The sequence below is a fragment of the Venustampulla echinocandica genome (assembly GCF_003357145.1).
Source record: "Venustampulla echinocandica strain BP 5553 chromosome Unknown scaffold_11, whole genome shotgun sequence".
Taxonomy (NCBI): Eukaryota; Fungi; Ascomycota; class Leotiomycetes; order Helotiales; family Pleuroascaceae; genus Venustampulla; species Venustampulla echinocandica.
Window position 1 is genome coordinate 46,864 of NW_022474216.1, and position 16,577 is coordinate 63,440.

Genomic DNA, 16,577 nt, shown 5'->3' on the forward strand with positions numbered 1-16,577 from the left:
GCTGTGCAGGGATCGACTTGCATTAACTGTACGGAAATAAGCTATGTGCTTGAGGCTATGCACGTAGATTATCGGATGCTTTGCAATTAGATCATTAGACCTCTCTGGAAGTCCAGATATAAAGTGCATTGATGGAACTGGTAGAACTGATTCAACTAAAGCTAGACGTTCAGGAACTTGAGGGTGAACATTCGCAATGGCAAACACAATTCTATTCCTTAGCCCAAAACAATAGGCTAGTGCCCAGGGGTTGGATTTTGATTAAGAAGTATATAGTACTAAGTACTACTCTTTTAATACCTAGGTAGTTACTTTATGCGATATGCCCCGCCCACGTACTTTATATGATACTACTCTGTTGGTTGCTTTTGAGGTTGGCCGAGTTGGCAATCCATATGCTGCTGGTAGTGCTTAGGTTACACTAATAAGCCATGTATTAGCATAATATTGCATTTCATTCTAGGCTTCCATTCCATAGGAATCACTTGAAAGTGCAGGGGCAAGTACGTCCTCTCTCCTTAAAGCCACCTTGTATATGTATAGAACCCACAGCCCAAATCCAACCCCTTCTCGCTCGCTACCTAAGATCCTCGAAAGGGCTCATTTGGGACGAGATTTATTTAGCTTCTCATACCCAGCTATATTCTTACTACTAGAGTTAAGCTTTATCAAGAATAACTTTCAGCTAGAGCACTATTGGACTATTAGTCTTGAATTCGTGCAATTATTCTATGACTTGACTCATAACTCAGCTCTAGCTCGGCTCTTAGGACTACCCGCGCAATCGCTCGTGCCAGGTTTCAACCCGAGTTCCAAGTATTCAAGTACAGTATGCTAGTGTACTCGAGTAGCCGTGGAATCCGCAGATTATTAATTCTTAGGTCAATTACAAGAGAATAGGTGGGCAAGTAACCGCAAGTTTTAGATTACCAGCCGGGTTACAACATATAGCAAGTAGAGCAGGCATCCGTGACCAATCTTTCCCTCAAGTATTCATGGGTCCCTCTGTGTTTGGAAATCTGGATTGCTGGATCATGGCTATAGAGTTCCGAAATCAGCGGAATGGCAAACACGCATCCCTTCTGTGGCTTACGGCGCAGTGCCGAGAACCTTCTATTCCTACTCCTACAGCAAGATGCTTTTTACTTGTACATGGGAATGCAAACGGAAATTCAAGAAAGCAGGCAGTATGCACATGAGCAAACAAACCTGACCATCAATACGAATCCTTCAAGGATCCCCTACTCCTATTATTTGACAACTCCACTGTGCTGTCGCTACTCTCCTTCCCCTTTTCCCTGCCCCGTCCCACGCGCTGCTCCGTATCATGGGTTCCATGTAGTACCGTAAAGCCGTCGGGCTGTTTTCGTGACCGAAAGCGTGCCCAAACATTGTTGCAGATTGACAAACTAGTTGCAAAATATATCACAGCATTCCAGAACCCCTGTAACGGCAGCACTATGGCTGATCCGATGTTGAGTGCAAAGGAAGGGCTTGCCGGATACCGCAAGCCATATACACGATTCACAGTCGCCGGAACCCATGTGATTAGAATGGAGATGGCAAAAAGCATCGCGCATTTCGTATACGCCCATTTGATCTTGTCAATACTATTAGGTCCGCGGGGAAGCACTATATGGGGACTCCGTTGAGTTGGTAGTGGGCGAAGGGTGCGGGAAGGGCCGTGGGCAGATATAGTGATAGAGTAATATCGATCACTACTTTCACTAACTGGAATTCTGTCGTTGGCTTTGAGTGGCGAGCATGCAGTGGGCGGGGGCATCTCGAGAGAATTCTCTTTCCAGGAGTCAGTCGTGACCTCAACATCAGTGGTGCGGGTTCCCGAGAAAGCTGGCAGCTCGATGGGTGCGCCAGTCGCCGAATGGGTGGTGTCCAGGTCTTTCAATTGCGAGCGCTTCTGAAAAATCTCAATTCCGACAAGGAAGTAGATAATGAGCGCGATGAGGATAGCGATCCAGATAGGGGCGTAGTATGAGTATATTCTTATAGGAGCCCAGTCGTTGTCTATCCAGCACCAGAGCTAGAATTGCAACCGCGTTAGCATACCCTCCTGCCATATTTGCCGGAGGCTTCGAGATAGGAAAGGGGGTTAAAACACACAGTAGCATCCCCGTACATCTTCCCCTTCTGTCCCGTCTTGTAGAAAAGACAAAATATAGCGGGGATGAACGGCAGGCCATAACATATAACTCCATAATACCAGTACAGCTTCTTCAACCGGGGCGCGTCGAAGCGTCGAAAGAAAACGAGGTACACGTTCACAGCCATGGCGCAACTCCACATCGGGTCAGATTGCATGAACCTCCAGATGTCAGTTTAAGAATTAACCATGCTGAGGCGATCATACTTGCTGCATGGGAAAAAACTTACATTTCTAACAGGAAACTTTGGAATTGGCAAAGAGCTCCATCGAGACGGTAGAGGGCTGAATCCCCAATAAGAGCTGCAACATTTGCAAAAAGATTCGCGAATGACGCATAGAAAATGAGTGTGTTTGATAGTGTCCTAAAATCTTTAATAAAAATGAAGGTCGTGATAAGAATAAGTGTCCCTATAACTGACACGGAAGCGGTAAAACGCTCGATGACAATGAGAGTCTGGATTTGCTCGGACGTTAAACCCATGGTGTTATAAGAGTGAGGGTTCTCAGGTGGGGTAATTGTAATGGAGACTATTGCAAGGAGATCGACCATTGAGCTGGTTACTCCTCATGGCTAGGTTGACCCTAAGGGGGAATATATAAGGGTAAGCTCTATATTAGTATCCAGCTCTGGGTTCAATGCTATCATTTCGTCCCCGTTTACTTACATGGTGCAAGTCGACTCCTCACACCTCTCATCCCGTTCCTGCAGTAAACAATCACGACTCTTGACGTTTACATGCGCTCAAAGCGCTGTGTGACCATGCGGCCAACCATTTTTTGAACTGCCATTAGAGCGAAGTTACCTGGGTTCTTGTGAAATAACAAGGCAATTTCGACGTATCCGAAGAATCCCAGAGAGTCAACTATTTTACTCGGTAGAATTAATTATCCCTGTTTGCTGAGGGTATGTCTTGCTCTAAACCGATCTAGGAGCCGGACATTAGGTGGCCCAAAATCCAACTATATATAATTCAGCCCGAGGGAGGGAGGTATACACTAGCAACCAGGGTCGGCGGCGATATGTAACCCTCCAGTCGTGCTGGTGAGAGCGGTATCCTAGGGGGGAGAGCCTAGTATAGGGTGGATAGTACAAAGGGACTGTCGAAGTCACAACCGTATTTTTGTCAGGATTTGACAAGTTGGGTGCATTATAGATGTAGTATCACGTACCATCGGCAGATGATAAAACATTGCTGCAGTGGTAATAGGACCTGTAAACCGGCTAAGTTTCAACATGTGCAGCAATACTCATGCTTGGTATGGGGGGTTTAGTCCTTCAGCCCTCCCAAGGCGTATTGAACTCCAGATCTACGAGCGATCAAGTTGACGCAGATATCATGCCCGCGCCCCTTGGTACGACTTTACTCGCGATAATCCAGGTACGTACTGGGGTCATGATAAACCGGTGCAGAGCGGGAGACTCGGGCAGATTCAGATATGTACATACTTCCACAATGGAGGCGTTGAAGTCACTAGACTCACTACATAAAGCGGAGACCCAGGTTGCATCAAAACACAGCAGCAGGACACCAGTTGCTCCGCGACTTGTCGGATCTAATGCATCGTGGTCGTTTGCTGTACCACAGTATGAAGGGAAGTACCACGCTGGCTCGACCATGGCGCGCGCGAAAGGGTGGCTGACGATTACTCGTATAGCTGCCCATTCGTTTGCATGTCCTCACCACGAAAGTGTAGCTGCCCCAACTTGTCCCTCAGCTACTCGTCAGTCACTCACGTAGTTCATACTCACAAACCAAGAGCTCATCCTAGGCGACTTGCAGCGGCTAGGTGCATCGGAATAATTGCTGCTGGTCTCATGCTTCCGGTGGCTCGTCCAGATCGGATTAGGACCAAGAATGCGTTGAGAGCAAGAGAGGGTAGTTTCTTATTTATGAGAACCAGAGATGTTTGGCCGGTACCTGTCGATATTTATAGCATATCACGCTGCTGATGCGGCTCGAACTGATAGCTTTCTAAGTTAACGCAACATTTATTTGAGCTAGTGGTAGCTAGATGTGACGGAGGAAAGTCTTGAATATTGCGAGGTTGGCAAGGTTTACATAATCTTGCATGCAACAATATCCCCTCAGCAGAGGGTTATCCTGTGCCACCAAGTTATGTGGTGTACAGGAAGTCTGGCCGATTGTCACCAAGAGTCTCAACCTCTTGATCGGACTTGCCTGCAACCAAGTAATCCCTCCTTCCGGATAGTTTAGCTGCATTCTCACTCTTCAGAAGGACATGCATAACAGTGCTCCCAATAACAAGGCATGTGACCATGTATCCCATAATTGCCGCATGGCCGGCCGTGTATCGTGGTGCTTGGAAGAAAATATTACTACTAACAAGGCCGTTGATGTTTCCCCAGCCGATAACAAATCCGAGGACGATACCGCGTTTATAGCCCTCTATGTTGTTGCTAACCCAGGCGATAGTGTTTGGAATAAAAGGGTAAATTCCGAGGGCGCCCAAGAACGTGCCGGCATATTTGACACGTGGATTTTGTGACCCGAGATGCATGCCGAAGCCAACGATCCCAAACATTGAAACGAAGATGTTGCACAATCCGCGTCTACCAGTACGATCTGCGCAAATGCCGACCGCAATTGTAAAAATGGCTGCGCATACGTAAGGTGGCACTGACATAAGCTGAGCCTTAGTAGTCGAGGTATAGCCCATGCTACTAATGATAGACGTCAAAAATAGAGAGAAACCATATAGGGGCATGTCGGCACCCATATAAATGAACATACCCAAATACATTTTCCAGTCCTTGATAGCTGCCCACAAGTACGCCATTTCAAATTCCTCGTGCTCAACGCTCGATTGGTTGTCGAGCTTTGGCCGGCGGATGACTCGAGCACGATCTTGTTCGGTAAGGAAAGTGGCAGTATCTGGGAAGTCGTGCACAAAGAAGGAGAGAAATCCGAAGAGGACTGTTGCAAGGCCCTCTAGGATGAATATCCATGCCCATCCAGGTCGGCCTCCTAGCCCGTCCATCTTGCCGATAGCAGCTGCGAGTAGACCACCAAATGACCCCGATACAGCTGCAGCCGAGAAGAACACAGCCTGATAACAGTGTCAACATGGCAGCTAGGGCAGGCAAAACGTGCATACCTACAGCTGTAACGCCAAATTCACTGCGCTTATACCAGCAGGAAAGGAGGTAGTCACCCCCCCCCCCCCCCCCCCCGATAGAGTCCAGCTGCCAAACCCAAAAAAGAAACGACAGGACATGAGCCCAGACCAGTTGTTGACGATGCCCATTAAGGTCATGCAAATACCCCAGATTATCCTAATACGTATTAGAGCAGGAGACGGCAAATACAAGAGGCATATTGCTTACATGATAATCGGTATAAATATAGATGGTTTGAGCCGCTTGAGGAGTACATTTGCCAGGGGCTCGAAGAGCGCGTACGACAGAAAGAAAATCGACAAGGCGGCATTATATTTCGCAGTGGACATATCTCGCAGGCTCGTCTGCAGCCCATCGATCTTGGCATTTCCGATATTTGTTCGATCTAGGAATGAGAGAAGATGTAATACACAAAGCTGCAGAGGAAAGAGAACATCGCCGTGCTTAATTGCCATACATTACTCACCCAAGGAATCAACTGGAGATCAAGTTTCCGAACAAGCTTCCGGTCCTAAAAATGTGTCAGGAGCATAATCATAAACATATGTTTGCCACGCACAATTTCTGCTCTTTCAACATCACCTAGGTGTGCATCCGGGTCATGGGGGATGCCCCGAGCGGTGGAAACCTCAATGATCCTGACAACTTTCTCGTCATCGCTTCGATCATATGACGATTTGGGTTTTTGAGAGTCCATGTTGGCAAAGAGTTGAATCACTTTGAAGATGCGTGGCAAGAGGAAATAGGCGTTTACCAAACATAGAGCAAAATAATTTCAAAATCCAAGTGCAAAACGGCGCGATTCCTAAACAACATGGACAAGCCAGCTCATTTAATCGGCGTGAGAGTAACACAACCAGGGATTCAAGCATGAGAGGCAAGCCATAGTGGGCACACATACTAGGGCGACAAGTACGTACCTCCCCGTAGGTATTCTGGACGGAGTCTGTGTGTTTGTCCTTAACCTACACTGCGACTGTAGAACCATTTCTGGTAACGCCCGGTCATAGAATGGAAGAGGTCAATCCAGGCCCCCGGAACACTACCAGGGCACCAGATCAATCTCAGGTCCCCAGCAGGCATTGTTGGGAAGAGGGTGGAATCAATACCATGCAAGTACCCATACGAGCCAATACCCGGCAGTGCCATGGGATCTAACAGATCGCGATTGCACACTACGAGTAAATCCAGGTCCAATGATTCCCGTGGGCCAACCCCGGACGAGAAGCGAAGTGTTCATCATAAGATGAAGGCTGCAGTGCCCATTTGTTCGCAAATTGGTTGACGCCAGGCCCGAGGCGTGAGTTTAGAAGGGAATATTGCCGGTGCCAATGTTGACGCTAGAACGCCCTGTCTCGAAATAATAGAAAGGTGGAGGCTATATTATCGGTACGTACTACTTCGTATAAGATGGTGGTAGAAGTGCTGATAGGGAATTGACGGGAACTGTGGCCCGCATATGTGGAGATATTGGTTGCGCGCTATAGTCCGATATGTCGTCAGGGGAAAGTTGACTCTGTTAGAGAACCCTGTCCTCGAGGGTCAAAGGACGAATGGGATAGTGAGAGGGGCAGTTGACCGACTCTAAAGACCCTATTGTTGGTATCGTGCCCAAGTGACGCAATACTCGGCCAAATAAAGGCCCTCAATCCATGCAATCAGTTGACTCAATTTCTAGAAATAGTATGCAAAGTCCTTGGACTTAAATTCTATCGCAGAGCATATCCACATCACAGCTCACCGCGAATCCACTGTATCGCAGGGCAACCTCCATAATAAGCATGGAGGTCATGCAGGGCAGCGACGTGGCCCGCATTGCTGGTATTTCCACATCCTCGGTCTAACCCATGTACTATTTAGCATTAACATCCTTCCAGATCCAAATCAATTGGGCCTCGAAAAAAAAAAGGCGGAAGCGGGCATCTCTTGCAAGGAGTCAAGCTAGCAAGCAATTCCGACACCGTCGCCCCCAGTCAAATGAGCATGCCCTGGGGAGCCTTGGGCGCCTGTTTACCCGAAGCGTAAAGAGCAAACAATTGAGCTGCATTCCGAGCCTTCGGAGAAGCAACTCGTGGCGCGGATTTCGAGTGCAGAGCTAGTTCCGTGCTTCAACGAGTTGGGATAAAGTGTTTCGAGTCATCCTCCTGCTCACTAAAGGACCGTGGGAACGCAGCTATCCCCGCGACAATACCAGCAGCCATAAAAAGCACGGATATGATAGACCAAATCACGCCCCAACATTGCGAAGACCCTCCATACCTCTTAGCGAAGACACTGGCATCAGAACTGTTGACCTTGCGGAGGATAAGATCGTCACACTATAAAGACGATAGTCAGCGTAGGAGCACAGCAAAACATCATGGTGGTCTAAATCTCACAATATCCCACACTGAGTAAAGGTTAGTCATGACGCCGATAAACAGAACCACAAATCTCAGCGGCTGCGCGTGAGAAATAAACCAGCAGGCCACAAGTAATCCAACGGCGAGCGCGATAGTGGCAATTGTGAGCCAGTCCTTCCGCGCCCACCAGAGGGTGAGCAGAAAGCAGACGCCCAAGACTATGCTAGCGACCTTGCTCGCAACGATATCAAATCCACAAAATATAAGTAGGGCGCCGATAAGGGAGGACCCAAGATAGCCCGCCGGAAGAGTTATGGCACTGATTCCTCCTCGCATGTGGGTGACACCTCCTTCGCGCGGATCAAGAGAGATGGACTCGACACGGCCGCCTGTGCAGCACGCGGTTATGGCGTGGCCGAATTCGTGGAAAGCAATCACCAGCATCTGTTACAGTACGATGGTCAGCCAGCGCCCACCGCTTGCTTCGCCGTCTACGAAGTCCGAAGTACTCACTTTGAACGGCCATAATGACCAGCGAACGTACGGCAAGTTCCAAAGAAGCGCAATCACCACCACGTAGGCTGCGATCACTCCCAGTGTCACTTTCTGGGTGCTGCTGACGGTAAGGCTGCGACGGGAAACCACACTGTGCGCAGAGAGGTTCACGATGTCGGGCCCGGCTGCGGCAACAACTCTCTTTGCATTGCGGAGTACTCGATCGACGAGGGCTGGTGATACAGAGTAGGAGGGAGCCATTATTATGGGGGTTGGATGAACGACCGGAGGAGTGAAGAGTTAGATTGTGAAGGATGTAAAGGGTGTAAAGGGAGGAGGGCGGTGTTGTCAAATATACCAACTTATAATATAGTGGTGTTGTCCCCCTCCAAGGACAGCAGACGCGTAACTCCCGACTGCGATGTCTCAAGTGATGATGTTGGCTGCGCCTCAGTGGGCTGGTGACACAGGGATGCCACAGGGCTGACGGGTGACCCTGGAGCTTGGCCCATTCCAAAGACATCGAATTACAAGTACTTGAGGTAGGTAAGTGTACGAAGTTCTCCCTCGTTTTCTCAACGATACCATCCACTACAGAACCCATTGCTGGCCACTCCACGGAACGCCCTCACCCTCCCCCTACCAAGGATAGATATGGATATGGATGGAGCTCGAGCTGGAGATTTGGGCTTGGACCCGGCACCTGATCTCTGCTATGCTCCAACGGCTCTCTCACCAGTAGGGGGACATGACATCTCCCCAATCTTATACTCACCGCTCAATGAGGACGACGACGAGATTCGTCTCATTAGCTTCCCGCCACAGCCACAATCGGGGGGGTCTGACTCTGAGTTCATCCATTGCAATCTGGAAACTGTGTCGCTTAAATCGGCCACCCTCGATTATCAAAACTTGGTCTCTGGCCTAATCCTAGCCAGAGAAGGAAACAACAGGAAAGTCATTGGCGAATGGGTACGGGTGCAATCGCAACTGAAGTCTGGGAATGAGCATGCGGCAGATACCTTAAAATACCATGTTCCACCACGGGTTTGCCATCGATACACATGGGGTGATTATGCAGCGCTCTCGTATGCTTGGGGAAATCCAGACCCGGATACTATGCGCAAGATTATTATCAATGGCCAGGCAATGTCGGTAGGACCAAATCTCGAGGGAGCTCTGCGGGCCCTCAGTGCAAGTCCAGATTTTGATTTTGACAGCGGATACAAGCTGTGGATTGATGCACTCTGTATCAATCAAAAAGACTTCGATGAACGTAGCCGCCAGATTTCCAAGATGCAGAATATTTATGGCGACTCATGGGCTGTTATAACATGGTTAGGAGAGGAGGCTGATGAGAGCGATAAAGCTTTCGATCTGGTGCGAAGTTTGTCAATTGCTAGTGTAAAGGGCCGCGGACAACAGGTACTAGCTGAACTACAGCAGGATCCAAGTTGCCTGGGTAATGAGAGCTGGCTGGCGCTGCATCAGTTGATGCAAAGGCCGTATTGGTCTCGACTCTGGGTTATTCAGGAAATCGTTCTTGGATCATCTGCGGTATTACTTCGCTGTGGCAGCCAGGCCATCGGCTGGCCGTCCTTTTGCATCGGCATTGGGTTCTTATTCGATTATCTCTGGACCATCAAGGATTGGCTTCTGAAGCGCGAAATATATCTAAGAGCTGTGGAGAAGCGCTTTGCTCCGGTGTGGTCGACAGCCAACCTACATCTAGTAAAACAAGACCTCTGGCCTTTGAGCCAGCGTGAAGAACAAGGCAGAGCTAATTTGAGTTTTGGCCGGCTATTGGTTCTTGGAAATTCTGCCGAGTCCACCGACATCAGGGACAAAGTGTACGGTTTGGTTGGTATTATGGACCTGGAAATCGCGAAGCACCTCGTTGCTGATTATAAAAGCGCTCCCTGTATCATATTTGCGAAGGTGGCCAGAATATTTATTCAGTCGTACCAAAATCTAGACCCAATCCGCGAAGGTAACCCTTGGGGTCAGACGGATACGCCATCATGGGCTGCGGACTGGACCTGGGGTGGTCGGGTTCGACATAGTCGTCCAGAGACCCGTTTATATGGCCCTTTTTGGAACAGAGACGGTCCACCGCGGCTTGCTAATGAAGCAATTCCTTATAGCGCAAGCCAAAAAAGTCGCGCTGAAGCCTCATTCTCTGACGATGGCTTACATCTCACTTGCCGAGGCTTTGTGGTTGACAGGATTGCAGGCCTCACTGCTCGCGGATATGGTTACTTTTCATGGTCGATGGCATCTATTGTTCAACCAAATCCAGCAAACAGTGTTTATGGGGGCCCAGTGGAAACTGCCAGAGCCCTCTGCCATGCTCTCGTTGCAGACAGGATTGCTGATGGGTCGAAAGCAAATGACCGCCAAATGGCAATTTTAAGTCTTCCATCCACGTTTCAAATTGCCGCTCCACAGTTCGAGAAATTAAAATGGAAGTGGCTCTCTACCCAAGAAGGTTATTACTTTCGATGGGAACAGTGGCGACTCGCGAACAAAGACTTTTTGTTGGGGGACCGGCGACTTGGAGAGTATTTCACCGATTTCCTTCCATTCGGTGCTTCGGAGTATGATTATACGGAAGTATATAGCTGCTTTGACCGTACATCTAAGGGAAGAAGACTTATAACTACTGAAAATGGTTACTTGGGATGGGCTCCAGATAATATGTATGGGAGCGACTATGATCAGGCCAAGAAAGGGGACCTGATTGCTATTATCTTTGGCTGCAGTACGCCAATTGCTATTCGCCCTCGCGGAGATCTTTTTCAGGTCATAGGCGAAGCATATGTTCAAGGTCTTATGGATGGTGAAGCTATGGATTTCCTCAATTTAGGGGGATTTTCAGTACAAGATTTTACCTTTTGTTAACCCGTATACAAATGGGGAATGAAGGCCCAAGTGAGTATTACCAGTAGCCTTGCCGACAAGATCATCCGAATAGGAGACGCCGTATATCGGTTATTCTAGTCGATTTATGCCGCCATCTCAACATACCTCACCTAGCGGGGTCGCAGTCAACAACTCCCATCAACAGATCCACTAGTTCAGGTGGTAATAAATTGGATGCGCACAAGTACCGCTAAAAGACATCTGAAGAGCTACCATCAAATTAGTAAGCCGTACAAAAGTTAATCGGGGATGATAATTACTTATAATTATCCATTTGCGCCCATCCTCATGGCCAGCCTTGCTAGGTATCGATTGGCTGCAGAAGTCCAACATTGCAGCGTGTTTGTGCCATCGGTGCTTGTGCAATTTACTATGTTGTATGCATCGAACGTATGATGAACAAGACATTTCAGCTCAGCATATGTGAATATTATCAACCAGGCCCACAAGAGCTTGTCCAAGGGCTCCAGAGGGACCTCGGAGGATAAACTAACCAAATTTAATAGTAACTTGGAAGTAGCGTAACTCTCTAGAAATTTAAAAGTTAAATACTTTGAATAGATGGGACACTACATTAATATAAAAGGCAACTACAAATAAAAGGGGATGCTCGTTATATAAATTATGATTATAATTAATATGTTGGATTTCTAGAAACGAGGAATTGCACAAACGCTTGCCATTTGGCAACAGAAGTCGGATAAATCGAAGATGCCTAATTGAAGAGTTATTAGTAGATCAATCTTGATGTCTGATGTTACTTTAGCTTTCGGCAGTTAGTTGGAACTCGGGCGCGCGAGAAGTTGGAGAGTTATGGAGACACACCCACGCACCATGGCAAATTTGAACTTATAATTCCTCAGCCCTTTACCTTACTGGAACTGCCACTTTATCCATCTGGGAGCCCGTAGACTAGTGAATGGACGGGAATAAGCCACGGGAGATGTTCCAATTAGGGGTCTAGTAGCTGGTTTTGTAGCCTTTCGTATGGAATCCTATTAAGGTACGAGTCGCGAGGTGGATTATCAGAGAGAAAGACAAAGAGACCAACGACTCCAAAGGACGCAAGTAAATAAATATATCCCACTGTGCATGCCAACCGGAATTAGTGCTCCATAATATTACCCCTATTCCCGCACAGGTGAAAAGGGGGGCCGCCACGTGACCAGAGTGGAAAAGTCACACACGATTGGAGTGATCAGAATTGTACTAAAGATTTGTATTATATTTCCCTAGATGTCTTAATTGAGCTAAATTAGCTTAAACGATTGGTTCAGCACATACAACAGCAAGAGAGTCAACTCACGTGAACTGTCCGCCTCGGTTATAGTACCCTTGTTTGTGAGGTACCTAGGTACCTAAACATCGGTCGGTGATACGAGGCTGAACGCGATTTTGTCCCGTTCCCGATTTCACGACTCGACTTCAACGGATGTTGTGGCCTCCATCTAGTCGCTTTTCACGCTTCTGAATTTTTGTCTGAGCCATGAATAGGGTCATTTGTCTTTACCGTGCAGTAGGAAGATATGTCTCCTTTGTCCCGATGCACGACCTTCGACTCGTGTCACTAGTGCTTCTTTCAACAAGACAAAGCCAGGAATGAATGTGTTATTTCTAGGTCGCGATCTCTTCTTTGGATAACGGACTTGATCTTGGACCATGAATCATCTCGCTCATAATATACTTTTCAGATATTTTGGTGATGATGGATAAATTCGAATTCCTGACCGCAGCCCAAGCTCCACGAATCGCTCCGGGCACTATCATGTTTCTTCCTCCAAAAGACCGGGTTTGCAACGGTGCATATACGGACCCTGAGTTGCACACTGGAGCTTATAATCACCCTGTGGTAATTATTTCTTGCCCCGAAGACCAACCGATGAAACATCATTCCCTCGTTGAGGTCGCAATCGTATGTCCATCCTTGCGACCTGTCTTGCATCTCATTACTAGATACGGATCTAACATACTAGTAAAAGATGACATCCTTTAACGGAACGTCTATACGGAAACACCTCGCTGCAAAAGGTATAGAGATCCGAACTGAAGCGCTTGCAGCACAACGTGCGGGCTATCTCCGTGTGGTCACGACTTCCAAACCACACACGCACGATACGCTAAAATTGCGAAATGGAAAGGGGATGAAGCGGGACTGCTCGTACGTTGGCATAAGAGAGACATACCGTGTACAATTGAGCGCGCTTGCCTTGTATGGATCTGCGAAGGAGGAGGTTGACAGGTACCGGCTAACCGGTCATGCGACGAAGAGGCTCGTTGAGGCAGTGGGCGATGCGGCGGCAAAGAGGTGTCGGGGGGGGAAGGCAAGGAATCGGCATGAAGGGAAACCAAACCATGATGAAAGCAAAACAAACCAAAAAGAATTCCATGAAGAGGAGGCTGAAATGCTGGTGGGGAGAGTAGAGAAGGTAGAACTGAGGCTAGAAAAGGCCAAGGAGACCAGGAACAAAGTGGCCAGAAAACGGCAACAGATTAGGAAGAGCCCAAAAGAAGAAATACTGGTTAAAAAGAAAACGGCTTCCAAAAGGACTTTGGGAAAAGCTGGACCTGTTGGGCGCAAGAAGGAGAGTTTGCGAACCCAACGGGCTACAGTCGATACTACAGCTGAAGCCTACGGCCCTATGCCCGCATCCTCGACTCACGGCATTCCTTGGCAGACACACATACTATTAGGTCCGGTTGGGTAATTGGCAATAAAATGACTGTAGTGGGATCGCAATTATGGGATAGCGTCTCGTGCCACATCCTCGAGTGGTTTCACTAGGGATTGCTCTGGATAGCTACTCTTGGTGCTGTTTGAGAAGCTATCGGGTGCTTTATCGAGGATGGGAGCTAACTCATACAACCCCAACTTTAAAACATGGGGCGGCCGGCTAATTGGCGAAGTATGCCAAAGCTCGAATGGACGCAACAATGCTGTCATCACTCACCAAGGCTGCTAAGCTCTTGAGGTTGGCGAATTTATTGAATATATGGTGCCCGTGTCAGGCATAGCCCGCCTCACGAGCAACCCCCCAGCCCACTAAAGGTCGGCACAATAAATAAGCTGTCAAAGTCGTGGAAAGATTGCAAAAGCGGGGATGCTTATTCTTTTAGAACGCGATCACGTGTAGGCACAGGCTGGAATGATTGTGTCATCGCATCGCAACGACATCGCTAATGTGAAGTCATCACCAATCTTGTTCTTTCCCTCTTAGCCGTACAACCTCATCAAACGGCTGCCATAAATAAAATGGTACTGCTAACAGATGTCCAGGGCGGGGTTTACAAGTTCAAGAGCAATTCAGAATGCTGCGGTTTGGGCATACCTACTCCTGTTCTCCCGGACAAAGTGCGCGGCTACATGGCCCTCGTCCTGAGTAGTATGCCGAGGAAGTTGGGTTATGTAAAAGTTATGACAGTGAGTGCTTAAGAGTTCAAATAGTTATCTACTGACTCCTTTAGATTACCTCGACGTTAAAGGATGATGGCGACTATGTCCCTATCTCGCCAATACTAAAGAAAGGCTCTCCAATCCAACTTCGACTTCGAAACTACTTCGAATAGCATCGCCGAGATGTTGTGCGTTGTATCCCTATACTAGCACAGCCTTTGTATCTAAAGATTGACATGTACTTCGAAATACCTATATAAATGTTAGACAGGGACGAGATCGTCTAGGCAATCCTTTAATGATTTGGTCTAAACATCAAGGGGGTCTGGGAGAGCATCGAGATTATGTTCGACGTCGTGATTTGATTCGGGAGAAAGAGAAGCTATACTGCACGACAGACAATCGGAGTGAAGAGGAGGACGGCGTTTAACAATACTTGTTCTAACGAAGAGTTCAAATCCCCTCATCCGAACTACTAGCTGGAAAGTCGGTGGTTCGGTAATATATCGTAGGATGACTGCAGATATATGTCTGTTCACCGATCAGATAACGTCTCGCTTCGTTTAATGGAGCTGTCGACGAAGGGCTATATAATACTAGACAATTCTAGTATAATTTAGTCAGATGAGAGGTTACGAAATTTATACGCAGGAGTTGAGTGGAGTCGAGTGGTTACACTATTAAGCTATATAAAATGGATAGTCTTTCCGATCACTAGCAATCAAATGAGGAATTGGCCAAGGACCTGACATCTTTCACCCCTGCACACAGTGACAAGATGCTACGGTTGCTCGAAGCTTGATAGATAGTCAGCCATGGGAATATAGGTTATAGGGATCAGGGCAAGAAACTCTACAAGCCCATCCGTAACTACACAGCTCAATCTGAATCATATTAGTCAGGAAGTCAATCAAATCTCTACTTGTCAATGGTATCACGGTTGCGAAAAAAAACTGATCTCTAAATGACTCTAATTATAACAGCCTTCAAATCTGTTAAATATCCTCGTTCTAGCACCATCACCCATCTCGATACTCAGCCATCGAACTCACCCAGCCATGTCGAAATGGATTCACTTCAACCGCCAACCCTTCTCTCAATCTGCTCCTGGGTTCCCACCCTCCAGGAACTTGAAGAAAGTCAACTCATTCCCATCGATATCCTTAATGGTAAACTGCCGATACCCCCAAGCCTCGTCCTTGATCGGTTGGGCGAACTCGACCTTCGCGCGTGATCGCAGGTGATCGTGGAACTCATCTAGCTCTTTGGTTCCGAGTGAAATCATTGCCTTTGATGGGTGAAATTCCTCGGGTGAGCACTTATGGAAATAAATATTGGCAGCTGCTTTCTTTCCGATGAAGATGGAGCAGAATGTGGGTGCGTCGTCGTCTGGATGTAGACCTCCCGTTATGAAACTCAGCTCCTCGTTGTAGAATTTGACCGTCGCTTTTATCGAGCGCGATTGGAACTGGGGAATGATTTTCCAAGCGGAGCCAACTATTTCTGACATTGTGTAGATTAAAATATAAGACGAAGGAAGGAAAAAGACGAAGACTTATGTGTTACGAACGCTAACCTTATAGCCTGAGGCTCGAGGAATCCGAAGGATTACCACAGAGAACTATAGAGGCATGTGACTAAGTCACGTGACAGTAAGAATCACGTAATGATGCTCATGTAATATGGATCGAGAGGATCTCAGGGGTAAGACTACGATCTATCGGATCAAGCCTCGACCCTTGAGATCTACATGGATCTAGGAAGAAAAAGGTTCTATATAAGTGTAGTATTTCCTTATTAGATAGAAGCTTTATGCTTAACTTAATTATCGATTATAATAGTTAACTCTTATGCTAAGTAATGGGCCTTGGGAGTTCATATATGTACTTCTTATGCCATTCTTATTAAAATGATAACTAACGTTATCTAGGCATCACATGGGATACCACACCAGGCCCAAATAGTAGCCCGTCTTTGCGGGGGATATACCTCGAGGAAACCGGGCTGACAAGGTATTTATCATTTTTTGAGCGAAACCAAAATCCGGCAATAAATACTGTAAGAATACATTACTACGCGTTTATCAACAACACTTGTCTCTGCTGTAGCCATCCGTGGCTGACT

General features: G+C 47.4%; 7 protein-coding genes across 7 annotated transcripts; 3 read left to right on the forward strand and 4 right to left on the reverse strand.

Annotated features, from left to right (window-relative positions):
- Window positions 1-1,216: 1,216 nt before the first annotated feature.
- On the reverse strand, window positions 1,217-2,645 carry BP5553_09546 (uncharacterized protein; the record flags this gene model as incomplete). The annotated part of the gene is made up of 3 exons (XM_032018169.1): window positions 1,217-2,041; window positions 2,122-2,323; window positions 2,392-2,645. The coding sequence occupies 3 exons, from the start codon at window positions 2,643-2,645 to the stop codon at window positions 1,217-1,219; spliced, it is 1,281 nt and encodes a 426-aa protein (XP_031865468.1).
- Window positions 2,646-4,279: 1,634 nt separating this feature from the next.
- On the reverse strand, window positions 4,280-6,000 carry BP5553_09547 (uncharacterized protein; the record flags this gene model as incomplete). The annotated part of the gene is made up of 3 exons (XM_032018170.1): window positions 4,280-5,233; window positions 5,770-5,814; window positions 5,863-6,000. The coding sequence occupies 3 exons, from the start codon at window positions 5,998-6,000 to the stop codon at window positions 4,280-4,282; spliced, it is 1,137 nt and encodes a 378-aa protein (XP_031865469.1).
- Window positions 6,001-7,276: 1,276 nt separating this feature from the next.
- Window positions 7,277-8,401, reverse strand: BP5553_09548 (Uncharacterized protein; the record flags this gene model as incomplete). The annotated part of the gene is made up of 4 exons (XM_032018171.1): window positions 7,277-7,398; window positions 7,456-7,621; window positions 7,682-8,089; window positions 8,159-8,401. The coding sequence occupies 4 exons, from the start codon at window positions 8,399-8,401 to the stop codon at window positions 7,277-7,279; spliced, it is 939 nt and encodes a 312-aa protein (XP_031865470.1).
- A 393-nt stretch (window positions 8,402-8,794) lies between these two features.
- On the forward strand, window positions 8,795-11,041 carry BP5553_09549 (uncharacterized protein; the record flags this gene model as incomplete). Its single annotated transcript, XM_032018172.1, has 1 exon — window positions 8,795-11,041. The coding sequence occupies one exon, from the start codon at window positions 8,795-8,797 to the stop codon at window positions 11,039-11,041; it is 2,247 nt and encodes a 748-aa protein (XP_031865471.1).
- Window positions 11,042-12,767: 1,726 nt separating this feature from the next.
- On the forward strand, window positions 12,768-13,767 carry BP5553_09550 (uncharacterized protein; the record flags this gene model as incomplete). The annotated part of the gene is made up of 2 exons (XM_032018173.1): window positions 12,768-12,974; window positions 13,042-13,767. The coding sequence occupies 2 exons, from the start codon at window positions 12,768-12,770 to the stop codon at window positions 13,765-13,767; spliced, it is 933 nt and encodes a 310-aa protein (XP_031865472.1).
- Window positions 13,768-14,312: 545 nt separating this feature from the next.
- BP5553_09551 (uncharacterized protein) lies at window positions 14,313-14,626 on the forward strand (the record flags this gene model as incomplete). The annotated part of the gene is made up of 2 exons (XM_032018174.1): window positions 14,313-14,480; window positions 14,525-14,626. 2 exons carry the CDS (start codon window positions 14,313-14,315, stop codon window positions 14,624-14,626), a joined length of 270 nt encoding a protein of 89 aa, XP_031865473.1.
- Window positions 14,627-15,549: 923 nt separating this feature from the next.
- On the reverse strand, window positions 15,550-15,963 carry BP5553_09552 (Uncharacterized protein; the record flags this gene model as incomplete). The annotated part of the gene is made up of 1 exon (XM_032018175.1): window positions 15,550-15,963. One exon carries the CDS (start codon window positions 15,961-15,963, stop codon window positions 15,550-15,552), a length of 414 nt encoding a protein of 137 aa, XP_031865474.1.
- Between the last annotated feature and the right edge of the window lie 614 nt (window positions 15,964-16,577).